The 14738-nt window shown below is 34.7% G+C and overlaps 1 protein-coding gene across 3 annotated transcripts in view; it reads right to left on the bottom strand.

The window, feature by feature from the left end:
- The window catches only part of LOC149775305 (P2X purinoceptor 4a-like), a 62707-nt gene that overhangs the window by 14103 nt on the left and 33866 nt on the right, over positions 1-14738 (bottom strand). For 2 of the 3 annotated variants that reach the window (XR_016416598.1, XM_089944182.1), the window contains exons 9-11: positions 13217-13376; positions 12574-12675; positions 3959-4058 (exon numbers count right to left, since the gene is read on the bottom strand). Coding sequence is in view for 2 of the 3 variants with exons in the window: in XM_089944182.1 (XP_089800308.1) it covers positions 3984-4058; positions 12574-12675; positions 13217-13376 (337 nt within the window). In the remaining variant the exon portion in view is untranslated. The remainder of the gene's footprint in view (positions 1-3958; positions 4059-12573; positions 12676-13216; positions 13377-14738) is intronic. The other variant, XM_089944183.1, reaches the window with a different exon arrangement.

Below are 14738 nucleotides of genomic sequence, written 5' to 3'. Positions count from 1 at the left end.
TGAGGATGTTCTTGGCCTTCAAACCCAAATTCACTGAACACAAGTCCAAGTGAGAAGGGTCTTAGGTGGTAAACCTGAAGGGTGATGGAAGGAAAAGGGGCGATGCCAATCTGATTCCCTTCCCTAGTCATGTGAATACAAGCCGACACCATATCCTTATCAAGATTGATGGGCAGCATAGAGATGGTGGTTGGTATCTACCCAATCACTGTCCTTAGACTGAATATGAGACTCCACTGACTGCTGCCTAGTGCTCATTTACCAGTCACCAGCCAAAGACCAGTCAGGCAACAATGACATGATGGTGGAACTCACATTAGAAGATACAGAATGAGATCACTGCTCTTCCTTGCCAGATCTGTTCCTTATGTTCACTGGAAGAGGTAAGCAAGGCAATAGTAACTGGGATTTTATTACTGCTTTTAAACCACCATGTTGATATGACAAACCATTTAGAAGGAGTAAACATAACAAGATTTCAAAAATGGCTGCTGTTGTGACCACACTGGATGTCTGAGCAGCACCATTTTCATTTAGGACCAACTAGACCTTGAGATGAACATGCATTTCATGGAAATCCTCCACATAGTTTAGGAGGAGTAGTGATAGCAAACTTGTGTTAAATGACAAGACAGATGTCAGAAGGCAGATGTCAGATGATGGACAACAGGACATCCTATCAGCTTTTTAGGTCTATGTTGTTGTTGTTGTTGTTGTTGTAGGGTTTAACGCCATTTTTCAGCATGCGATAGGCTATACATGGCAGCCAGTATTAATGGTGGAGGAAGAAACCGGAAAATCCCCGGAAAGAACCACCGACCCTCAAGAAGCTACTGGCAAGCTTTCTCACATATCCACATTTAGGTCTATGAACAGTACAGCTAAAAACATAATTATTAAACCTCCATTATGTATGGTCAACTCTAGGTACACTGATATTAATTACAACAAAATGTTCAGGTTCTGATATAAAACTGATAGGAACAGTTGTAGTCAATGCTATATTTGATCTAAACTGAGTCCAACAGTGATTAGAAGCTTAGGGTACATCACATAAGGCTCCATTGTCAAGATTTTGCAGGGCCTTGAAAACAACAACCTTTAAAAGAAAAACAATCTTTAGAGAAGACATGCATTCTGGGACCATAGCATTTCCAAATAATGGTATGGAGTGCTGAAAATCCAACTAATTCAAAGTCTCAGCAATATAAAGGTGCATAATAACTTTGCCTGTAATGCAAAATTACTTATTTTATGTTGAGGAAAGCAAAGTCAGAAGGAAAGGCAATCTGGGATCATAATCCTTGAAAGTGATAATGTGGAACACTTCAAATTAAACTCATTCAAGATCTCAACAGTAGAATCTTCACGTCAAATATGTCTGAAATGTAACTCAAATTAGTAAAGCTATGCTGTAAAACCAAAGTAAGGGGGACAATCATGGGTTGTAACTCCTGTAGATGATGCTATGGAATGCTGGAAACAAAACTTACTTAAGGTGTCATCATTTGAAAGACCCATGCCATATTTTGTAGAAATCCAACAAAATTCTGGTAAAGTTACCTTGCAGAAACCAATTTGAACGATGAGCAATCAGGGGCCATAACTCTCTGAAACAAGACTAAACCCATAAGAGGCTCAAGTAACATTTATGAGGCAGTGGTGATGCCAAATTGTGTCAGAATACATTGTACAGTTCTTGAGCTTTGCTGGTTACAAGAAACATCCCATGTGAAGATACTAAGGTAATTGTCCATGACCGTAACTCAATCCAGATTGGAGTTTCCAAGACAAAAGCCATAAAAAGGTATATCTACATCTTGCAACAACGAACATAAAAAAGTGCACCAGATACAATGAATAGTTTCTGATCCATGCTGGTTACTAGGATATGCTGTACGGAAGATATAATATTGCTGGAAAAAAGGGCAATAACTCCATCAAAAATGTACCCAATACAGATGAAATCTTTTATGGCACAATTTATATGTATTAGGCAGTTCACCTAACAAATGGTATCCAGTCTGGTTGCCGGTTAGACTAAGTAGGATACATGGACGAAAAAAAAGCAATTACTATAGGGTTCTTGATATAGGGCTCTAATGACCTGATAACAAATGTTTTCACTTCTTTTAAAGCTTCTTCTTTATGACATTTTCATTCCTTTCTATTTTACTTTTATCAAGAAACTCTCAGACAACAGTACATAAATATTTTCTTTACAAGGCATGAATCCCTTAATGTGACTGGTGTTCTACTGACCCTAAAAAAAAAAAAGCCGGGAATTCAGGATAACACTACTTCTTCTTTTTCACCTCTGACTGTTGAAACGATCTACATATTTTCCAGCAATGATATTTTCCAATTAGTTACTGTGGTTGACATACTGGATGTCAGATTGGAACCATTTTCATTCTGGGCCAACAAAACATCATAAGAAGTCTTCTGGTGGAAACCCCATCTTGATCTTTATTTTTTGAAGCAGTAACAATAACATGTTTTTCAAGATGGCTGCCATGGTGGCCATATTGGATATCATATTGGCACCATTTCTATTTAAGACTGATCAGACATCATACGAAGTCTCTTGGTGAAAACACAATAGTGATATGACCAGCAGTAATAACAAGATTTTCAAGATGGCCACTGTTCAGGATTAGCAACAACATTTTTAACATGGCTGCTGTGGCAGCCATATTAGACTTCAGAGTGGCACCATTTTCATATAGGACCAACTAGATAAAATACAAAATCTTTCAAAGCAAACCAAATGCTGATATGACCATCCATTCTGGAGAAGAAGCAATAACATGATGTTCAAGATGGCCTCTGAACTATGCTAATGGACATAAGGACAACTGACAATAGACTGACCATCCCATAAACTCTCATGGTCTGTGACCAGTAGAGCTACAAATTAGTTTGAAATGTAGTAAATTATGGATAAGATTTCTTTAAAATAACTAAGCTCATATGAGATATGAAGTGTATATTAATATTTCTGATTCATTCTTATTATGATAAATTATGGTTTGACAATAATTTGACAAGGGTGATAACTCCTCCAAATTAAACAAATATGATTTTTACCAGATTGTTTACTATGATAACATGACTAGAAACAATTTGGTCATTGTAATAAAAGTAGACTGTATCAGAGATTGTATTGTACTAAGGTTCTTTATAATCAGGAACCAAAATTCTTCTGACTAAACATTGCATACCCCAGCATAAAATGCATTAAGGGGGTTATAAAAGCTAATCTGCTTTTCTTTTTACTGACTAAAAGCTATAAAATGGCTAAAGATGAAAGCTAAACACAGCAGCCCCAAGCTAACCTGGGTTATTTTTCTCATCAGTTTTCATTTAAGCATATTTTTAACTTTTTTATATAAAAAATACACTAACTTTTCTACAATATAAAATCTTTATCAATGTATTTTAACAAGGACAGGAACTGACTTCCAATTTTACGAAACTAATTATTGGTTTCAAAAACTGTCCATGATGGTTAATTTGTTCAAAAAACACATATGAATGACAAATAAAGATTGCAGCTAACCATATTTAATAAACATTTGTTTCAATTAAGAAAATGAAATACAAAACTCACCCTATAACAAGTTTAATTTATCAAATGAAACAATGTCAGAAGTATGAATAACGACAAATGCAATTCACAAGCCAGCAAGCAAAGCAAAATGACAAATTTCAGTGTCACTTAAGAATTTGAAAATTTTCTGATGGCCATGTCACAAATTCAAGTCTGCTTTTCAAACTCATGATTGACACCTTAGATATGTTTTATCATGATAAATCCCTTATATTAAACTATATCTATTAGTACAGTAAAATATAAAACAAAATTCAATCAAGATTTTCAACAATGTTGTGACTGTGGTCAAGTTGGTAGGGTGGGTGAATAACTGGAAATGCAGGTCATAAGAAACTGACTTACGAATTCATTGCTGAAACCATTCAATTTATAGATCATCTCTATCAAGAGTACTGTCATGTGACTTAGAACATGTTTGAATTACTGGAATCATGTCATCTGCCTAAAAAATGTAATCGTTGGATTTAAACCTAACGTTCTAAAAATGTAGTCATATTTTGAGTTGACAAGATATTCAGAAAAGATCAGAGATACATAATCACCTAGATTTAACATGCTGAAGCACTGTAAAGGCAAAAACACAAATGTTGTTGGTACATAATGATTAAAAGCAAACTAACAAATGGATTTAAGTTTAGATCATGTGAATGTGATGACCCAAATGATACTAATATACCGATATTACTTACAGCACTGCGTAACATAATCAAAGATACAGTGGTCTGTCTTTCAGTATCAGAACAGGTTTGTGGGCTAATTTATCAGATAACAGAGGTCTCTAATTATAATGCTGTTCTGAAAAGGCAGAAAAGTGCCAATTAATAAGACTACAGTGGTCTCTAATTATAATACCATAAAAGTGCTTGATTAATCTGACTTCAGTGGTCATTAATTATAATGATGTTCTAGGAAGCCATAAAAGTGCATCATATTATAAGGGAGGTTGTCTTATACTGAGGTAGGTTCAATATTCAAACATTGTAACTGTCCCCTCAAAAAATGTAATTCCAGGGTCTGTTCTAGGATGTTTCCCTTAATTGTGAATCCAGGTTCTATTCTATGATGTCCCCTCAAAAGTGATTCCAGGTTCTTTTCTATGATGTCCCCCCAAAAGTGATTCCAGTGTATTTTCTATGATGTCCCCCCAAAAGTGATTCCAGGATCTATTCTATGAAGTCCTCCCAAAAGTGATTCCAGGTTCTTTTCTATGATGTCCCCACAAAAGTGATTCCAGTGTATTTTCTATGATGTCCCCCCAAAAGTGATTCCAGGATCTATTCTATGATGTCCCCCCAAAAGTGATTCCAGGGTCTATTCTATGATGTCCCCCCAAAAAGTGATTCCAGGGTCTTTTCTATGATGTCCCCCCAAAAAGTGATTCCAGGGTCTATAGTATGATGTCCCCCAAAAGTGATTCCAGGGTCTATTCTATGATGTCCCCCAAAAAGTGATTCCAGGTTCTATTCTATGATGTCCCCCAAAAAGTGATTCCAGGGTCTATTCTATGATGTCCCCCCAAAAAGTGATTCCAGGGTCTATAGTATGATGTCCCCCCAAAAGTGATTCCAGGGTCTATTCTATGATGTCCCCCCAAAAGTGATTCCAGGGTCTATTCTATGATGTCCCCCCCCCCGCCCAAAAAAAAGTGATTCCAGGGTCTATTCTATGATGTCCCCCAAAAGTGATTCCAGGGTCTATTCTAGATGTGCAATAGAAGGATCTGCACTAACTTCTAAGTATTCATGCAAATAAATTAGCTGAGTGCACGAAATGTGCAAAAACTGAGCAAGATATCTTCAAAAACATACCTTAATTTTAACCTTAAATCTTTCCTCTATAATTCAGAAAATTGCCACAACTTGTTTCAAACACCTATGTTATAAAAGGGACCATACCATGTTGTTTTGAGCCATTTTAAAGTGAGAGAACACTGTTCGCATTAAAAGACTTGAATTAATACCAATACAAAGTACCATACTCATGTTACCTGAAGGACAAAGTGGTATTGAGGATATTCATAGTGAGAAAACAACGTATATTATAATAGACCCTGGATTAATTACCACACTTATGTTATAAGAAGGACCATGCTGTAATAAGAACATTATATGGAGAGAATACTGTATGTTCTAATAGACTCTGAGTACATAAACTGATTCATATTATATCAGGGAACACACTGTACTAGGGTACCTTATAGTGACAGAACACTATATATTCTAATAGATCATGGAAAAATGACCTTACCTATATTATAAGAGGGACCATGCTGTACTGAGACTACTTTACAGTGAGAGAACACAATATATTCTAATAGACCCTGAATTAGTGACCATACCTATGCTATATGATGGACCATGCTGTATTGATGGACTTTATGGTGACAGAACACTATATATTCTAAAAGACCACGGACAAATGATCATACCTATATTATAAGAGGGACCATGCTGAACAGAGAAACTTTACAGTGAGAGAACACAATATATTTTAACAGATCATGGGCAAATGACCTTACCTATATTATAAGAGGGACCATGCTGTACTGAGACTACTTTAGTGACCATACCTATGTTATATGAGGGTCCCTGCTGTATTGATGCACTTTATGGTGAGAGAACACTATATATTCTAAAAGACCATGGACAAATGACCATACCTATATTATAAGAGGGACCATGCTGTACAGAGAAACTTTACAGTGAGAGAACACAATATATTTTAATAGTTAATGGACAAATGACCTTTTCTATATTATAAGAGGGACCATGCTGAACTAAGAAACTTTACAGTGAGAGAACACTATATATTTTAATAGATCAAGGACATATGACCATACCTATATTATAAGAGGGACCATGCTGTATTGATGTACTTTACAGTGAGAGAACACTATATATTCTAATAGACTGTGAATTAATGCCTATGTTATATCAGGGACCATGATGTATTGATGTACTTTTACAGTGAGAGAACAATATATGCTCTAATAGACCGTGGACAAATGACCATACCTATATTATAAGAGGGACCATGCTGTACTGAGAAACATTACAGTGAGAGAACACTATATATTCTAACAGACTGTGAATTAATGCCTATGTTATATCAGGGACCATGGTCTATTGAGGTATTTTACAGTGAGAGAAAACTATATATTCTAATAGACCATGGGCAAATGACCATAACTATATTATTAGTTGGACAATGCTGTACTGAGAAACTATACATGTCAGTTACAGAACACTATATATTCTAATGGACTCTGAATTAGTGATGTTACCTATATTATATTAGGGCCCATTATGAACTGAGAAACTTTACACTGACAGAACACTGTATGTTCTAACAGACCATGGACAAATGGCAATAGCTATATTATAAGAGGGACCATGCTGTACTGAGACTACTTTACAGTGAGAGAACACTATATATTCTAACAGACCTGAATTAGTGACCATACCTATGTTATATAAGGGACCATGCTGTATTGAGGTTCTTTATAATTGTTAAAGAATGCTGTATATTTTTATATAACTTGGATAAAGGACCAAACCCATGTTATGTTAGGAACTGTTATGCATTGAGACTCTTAATAGTTGAATACTGTTATATGAGGGAACATGCTGTATCGAGGCACTTGCAGCAAGAACACTGTATTTAAGAGGTTCTCAAACTATGCCATGCAGGTGGTCAGCAGAAAGGCTGCAGAATAATTGAGAACCTGAAATTTCCTAAAAAGGAAAGACTACTGATATTAAAATAAGAGTTATAATTTGTGAAGAAGAAAAAAATGTTAATTATTATTGAGTTTGTTATATGTAGTGCTTTTATACAAAGCGCTTTACAGTAGTTTGCTAATGGTACAATCAACATCAGGAAAGATAATTAAGTGGTCTACCAAAACTCTCAGAAATATCTAAGTGGTCTAACAAGACCTGCAGCAATGTTCAGGTGGTCCACACAAAATAAAAGTTTGAGAACCACTGGTACATTCTAACAGATCTTGGTCTAATGACCATACTGAATAACTCTATTCATGTTATGTGGGGCTATGCTGTTTTGAGATACTTTATTGTAACAAACACTATATATTCTAATATACTCTGGGTTACTGACCATACAATTATTATATGAGGCATTGTTCTGTATTGAGACACATAACTGTGAAAATACAATGTATGTATATATATATATATATATATATATATATATATATATATATATATATATATATATATATATATATATATATATATATATACAAAGTAATAAATTTGGAGTATGCGCATTTGGTTATAGTGCACCATTTTAAGGAATTCTTAGATTTTTGTGATTACTTGTCTGATTATTGGAATTTGATGCAAGAGAAATGTTCCTTTGCCCGAAATAATTAGCCAATTACTAGAAACAAAAGTCATGGAGTAAAGTGTAAGTGAGTTTCCATGATGCCATGATTCACTAGAAGTAAATTCAGATCCAAACCGAATGAGTGTCCCTGGAATAACAAAATCCCTACTAAAATCTAGTGGTGTACATTGGTGGTGTAACTGCAGTGACATTATTTTTGGTAGGAAACCGATAAATTACACAATGGAATTGATAATAAGGGACTCGGCAGAAACCATTTATATCACCATGGTGGCAAAGATGACGCAGTTGTACTGGCAATATGTGCCTGGAAACCTGACTGGCCTAAGGTCGCGTAGATAAAATAGTTCACTGTGTTAGGGGATATAGTTTCTACGGCGTGAACTGCTGGCAGTACAGAAAACTAATGAAGAGAAACAATGCAGATGTGTGGTTGATAGATATTTGGCAGGTTATGAGATCTGTGGTCTTGCATTGATTTAAGTAAAATTTATGTATAGAACGGACACGTCAGGCTTTCTAATTTACAACTGAAGTTGGATGGAAGTCTTTGTAAATTTGGGGTAAACTTATGACTTCTAGCGGGAATTGCTCCAGGGTTCGACACCACTTGGTCAAGTAAAGACCCCTGGCTTGTAACAATATATATATATATATATATATATATATATATATATATATATATATATATATATATATATATATATATATATATATACACACACTCACTTATGAGTCCAACTGCAAACTGCACAAACCCAAATTTGCCATCAAATAATGTGCTGGCAGATCTGGGTTTGTGCAGTATGCTAGGAGCAATCAATAAAATAAACAGCACAGACCTGATCTGCAGGTACATTATAAATGATTTTTGTTGTCTGCTGTTTGACTCAACTTTTAAGCGTGTATATATGAGAAGTTCTAACATACCCTGGATTGATAATCATACCCATGTTATATGAAGGACTGTGTTGTACTGAGACACTGTATTGTGAGAGAACAATGTATATTATAATAGACCATGGATCCACGACCATATTGGTATTATGGGGGGAGGGGGGGCATGTAAGAAAACACTATATAGACCTTGGATTAATAGAGAATATGTACATTTTCCAAATAAATAAAAGGAAATATTTCATGAGTGGATTGGAAATATTACCCTTGTTACAATATCAAATGTTTCCTCTTCAACAGTGAAATATTTCCTTACAGCTGCTAAAAAAACACAGATTTTCTTTCTATTATATATATTTTTTTACAACAAAAACCATTAAACTGCATGGATTTATTTCTCCATTTTGTGTTATTGCAATACACAATGGCTGCATTACTGCATCAGTAAAAGGAATTTTCCAAACTTTTACAATAAGTTTAGGACAGCAACTTTTTAAAAATTTTGCTAGTTCACAAGATACTTCAATGTATGTATCCTGTCAAATCAATGCTTTTTTTCATATAAAAAGGAAGTTTTATTTTTGCCTAAATGTTTCTTGCATGGCTTGTACAGTAAACATTTTTGGGGTCATTGTACTGTAGAAACATTGCTGAGCAGTTGTATCAGACAGACTTCATAGCGTAACATCTTTAAACAAATGACATTAACAATTGTGAGTTGACTTGTAAGAATTTTGGTTCTTTATTTATTTCTGCATTCAAACAAGAATTTTGCATGACCTTGAGAAGCTTGCAGTCTAATTAGGAAACAGACATAATACCCATATATCAATTGTCATGGCAACTAATGCTCATCAATGCCTCATCTTTCCATCTGCTTCAAACGTGACTATGATTATGATGAGAATTAATAATTTTCTAAATGTAAGTTAGTACTGTAGACTGCAAGTAGAGTGTTAAAAGATATACACTATATGATACCGTATGGGTGATGCAGAATACCTAATGGCAAGAGGCCAAGCAAGTTCAGTCACTGACAATATGCTGGATGTCTGTGCAAACTTATAAAATAAATAATTCTTAATGGCTACTTTGTGTTGTCTGGGGTTCATTTATAAGCATTGTTGTTATGACACTGCATTCATTACATAAATTGAAATTAAAGGATACTGGATCTGTTCATCCTGATGGAGAGAGAGAGAAAGAGAGAGAGAGAGAGATAGAGAGAGAGAGATGATGATAATCTTTAATTCCTCCATTTTCTGAAGATTTTAAGACAAAGTATAGAAATGCAATGAAATACATAGAATCACAAAAATAGTGGATTCGTTACTTATGAAGTCCTCTGAATTATTTCCAATAGCAAATGAATAAATAAATTAATATCATTACTAAACTAGATATATATATATATATATATATATATATATATATATATATATATATATATATATATATATATATATATATATATATATATATATATATATATATATATGATATAACAGTTGAAAATGTATCCTCACAAAAAAAAATAGTTAGGGAAGTTTATTATATTTTTGTGAATGGGAAAAGAGATTATCCTAAAAGTGATATTACCAGTGTGTCAATAAAATGGTATCACTTTTTCTCCCACTAATGTATTTCAGTATCTCACAATGACGATTTATAATGAAAGAACACTGTATATTCTAACTGAGACTACATTCATAACCATACTCAACTTATGTTATATGAGGGACCATGCTGTATTGAGGCACTTTATACAAAGAAAACACCTCAAGAAAGATATCCCAGAACACAAAAAATTACTTTAAAGATTAGTTTATGGTGTCCTAACAAATAGAGTTCCAAGATAAATGGTTAATACAGTAACATAAGTCAGTCCTAGCACATCCGAACTAAATATTAATGCAATGGATTTCATGAAAATGAAAAATGTGAACAAAAATTAAGAATAACTTAATTAGTGTATTGATACCTATAAGAACACTTCTTCAGACTCTTCTATCATGCACAGAGAAATATGGCGTCCCCAAATAACTATTTATATGGTACATATTTACAGCATTCCCTCACTGTAGTTTCCTTCATTACAACGTGATTCCTTTAATAAGGATGGTATGGTCATGCATAAAAATGCCAATGAGTACCCACCCGTTGATAATAACCCGGGTAATACAATGGACAACTGAGTACCCACCTGTTGATAATAACCCAGGTAATACAATGGACAACTGGGTACCCCTTTAAAAAAAAATATCCAAGAGTTCTGATCAAAACAGAGAGTAACAATTACAGTTTGAGGCTCATGTTGTGTGTGCATTTTTTCATCATCACAGGGACTCATATCTTTGCTTACAATTTACTTGTCATACATGTACTATATAATAATACAAGGGAAGACGCTTTTCTCCTTTCATACCTTTAAGAAATGCCAGACCACATAATCTGCAAGTGCAACTCCCTGAATGTAATGCTGCTGTCTCATTGGCCAAAGAAGAATGACGTATTGCACCTATTTACAACTTATTTTTGTTTTATTACATATATGACTGATCGTTGAATTAGAAACAGCAATACCAGCCCTTGTGTTCCTCATTAGACCGAGTAAGTCTAATTTCTTTGTTTTCTATTTATAGTATATACATCAAACAGTTCCAAGAAAACAGACGGGTTTCTTTAATGTGAAACCATGTGTCAAAGATTCATTTGATACCACATACATAGTGGATTGCAATATATGGGCTTTATCGATGTGACTAATGGAAGTTATTTGACTGAATAATGTTAGAGGAGAGGGATTTTGTTCAACTTAAAAAATATGTTGAACTGGAAAAGGACAAATCGATAACACTTTTAAAATTTTGAAATAAGAAATTGACAGTGATGTAATACAAAAGCCATCATTTGTGGACTTTACGACTATTCACGAAAATTACTGTAGACATGCAGACTACTTAAAGTGAGTGTTACACATAAATAACTTATCAATTTCTTCTGTGTCAATATTCTTGTACTAGCTCATAATCCATATGAATTCAGCCAATTTGTGACAAAAATTTTAACTGCTGATCCAGGAAAGCAGCAAAAATAAAAGTACGTTTTTATACACAGTTTTCTATAATTATGGCATGTAATATATGGATTGTTCTTTTTATGCTCAGATTATGCTTTCTTGATACTTACATCTCTTGGGGGTTGACATATGTGAACCTACAACAAGGCAGTTCAGGTTGTTCACATTTAATATGATTTGCTTTTGATCAGGTATCCGGGTAACCAATCGTTAGGATCGACAGGTACCCAGTTGAAGTTTTCTAAAATTTTGGCATCTCTAAGTCACGAATAAAGAGACAACTATATACAGTACCTGAATAAACATCGAGTTATATAATATTTTCACATCTCAAAACAGTTTAAAATAATGTCTAGGTAGAATGTCAGAAAGGAAAACCTGATCCAAACTCTTGACTTTATATCCTACTAGTAGACTTTTTACCATGTTAGTTTTCAAACACTATCTTAAATCTGGGATGAGAGAAAATAATAATCCATGTATGGGTAAGGGACATGGAAATCTTGCCCATGGGCTCATAAGAAGCCTCATTCCTGACCAGAAATTATGATTCTTTGGTCCAGATTTTCCTTCCCACTCCACTACACATTATAGATTTTATTATTCTTACCTTGTAAGCATCATCTCCAACTACTTCTACATATTTCTTTTCTCTATATATTGATCTTGCCTTTAGGACATAGAGAACTACAATGTCACAAAGTATGGTGGCCTGAAAAAAAATTATTAAATGCAAATCAAAATACTTTAGTTATGGTTTCTACATTATTATTATTATTATTATTGTTGTTGTTGTTTTTTGTTGTTGTTGTTGTTAGTACATAAGAAAATCCCTTAAAGCAGGGGTCTCAAACTAAAAAACCCTGAGGGCCACATGAGGGCACTTTCAATGGCCCATGGGCTGCACCATCTTTGTTATGTCATGACACCTTGTGACACCAATCATTTTGCAGACCATAGGATACAGCTTGGCGGCCTTATGCAGCCCATGGGCCCCATGTTTGAGACACGTGCCTTAAAGTTTTGTTAAATATTATTGATGTCAAGATCATATTATCATTTTATACAGTCTGTAAGATATGACAAAATGTTTTATGAAATTTATGTAAATGCAATGCACTCAGATCTATATGAAGAAAAAAAAACATGAATCCTATTTCATACCAGCTACTCTGAGCTGAAAGTATAAAATGTTTCTGATGTTAAAGAACCATGATACAGTATTGAGCACATAAAGAAATTATCGTACTTACTATTGACAGAAGAGCCAGACCGCTGCCAAGATTGAGCATCAAGGGAACAAAACTGAATTTCCCAGCGCTCCCCTGAACTGTGATGATAAATCTGATTCCATAGGCTTTGTAAAGTGTTCTGTATTCAATACCATTTCCTTCCTTGTAATAATGGGCATATCTACAACAGACAGTGTTACAATAATTTTTGTAATGAAGAATAGAACCTCAGTTCTGAAAAGTTTCCAAGGGACATCAATAAGGTTTGGATAACAGTCTGCATCTATGTATATTCAAAAGGCTTGGAAGATGTGGTACTGGCTCAAATGAACTAAAAATTTGAAGACTTTGTATGATATCTAGTTGGTCCTAAATGAAAATGGTGCCCCCCCCCCCTGCCCCCCGAAAATATCCAGTTTGGTTGCCACAATGAACATATTGAAAATCTTGTCACTAATTGTCCTGAATGGATTGTCATATCAGCTGGGTAGTGAAACCATTTCTGATATTTTTGAGCAATAAGATTGTGAAATTAGCTGTTGTTTTAGCCATACTGGATATAAAATAGCACCATTTTCATTTAGAAGACTGTTGGTACAAACCCCATGCTAATATGACAATCCATTCAGGACAATTAGTGACAAGATTTTCAATATGTTCATTGTGGTAGCCATACTGGATATCTTCAAGGAGTACCATTTTCATTTAGGAACAACTAGACATCATACAAAGTCTTGGGGACAAAACCCTATGTTGATGAGACCATCTATTCTGGAGGGAGTAACTACCAGATTTTCAAGATGACAACCATGGTGGCCATACTGGATGTCAGATCAGCATTATTTTCATTCAGGACCAACTAGACACCATTGTAAGTGAAAAACACCATGTCAATATGACTTTTCATTTTAGAAATATATGTGACAAAAAGGTTGCTATAGTGCCCATATCTGAGGTTGGTCCAATAAATCAGCCCCCCAAATTTGTGTTGATACTGATGAACGATATGTGGGTCTGATGTGACCTGTTCATTAAAATGTGCAATTTTGCTGTATGCAAATCTTTCCAGAACAATCATGTGTACACTTTAAACACATACCGGTAATTGGTAACAGCTATATCAAGCACGAAATTCAAAATGGCCACAGGACAGATGGTTGTGCTATTCCAGATGGATTTACAAGTCACCAAACATATGAATTGCTCCGGAAATATAATGTATGTCACCAAAAGAAATCTACATCCGGCAGTAGCTGCACAGCCACGAGAAATACCAGTAAGTGTATAAAATGTACACCGATGTGTGCAGCCAAATTTGGATGCAGATAATTGCAGCTTTTAATGAATAGATGATATCAGCCCCTCACCCAAAAATCAACATCATCACAGGTGATGGGCTGACTTATCGGCCTAAACTGAAGTCAGATCAGGCTTATCAGAATCAATCTTTAGGTGAAAACCCACTGCTGATATGACTTTCCATTTAGTAAGAGTAGCAGCAACAACATTTAAAGATGCCTGCCATGGTGGCAATACTGGATGT

This window comes from Sinohyriopsis cumingii, chromosome 19 (assembly GCF_028554795.1).
Source record: "Sinohyriopsis cumingii isolate HCF-2022 chromosome 19, ASM2855479v2, whole genome shotgun sequence".
NCBI lineage: Eukaryota > Metazoa > Mollusca > Bivalvia > Unionida > Unionidae > Sinohyriopsis > Sinohyriopsis cumingii.
Note: the sequence above shows the minus strand (reverse complement) of the source record. Positions and strands in the feature narration are given on the sequence as shown.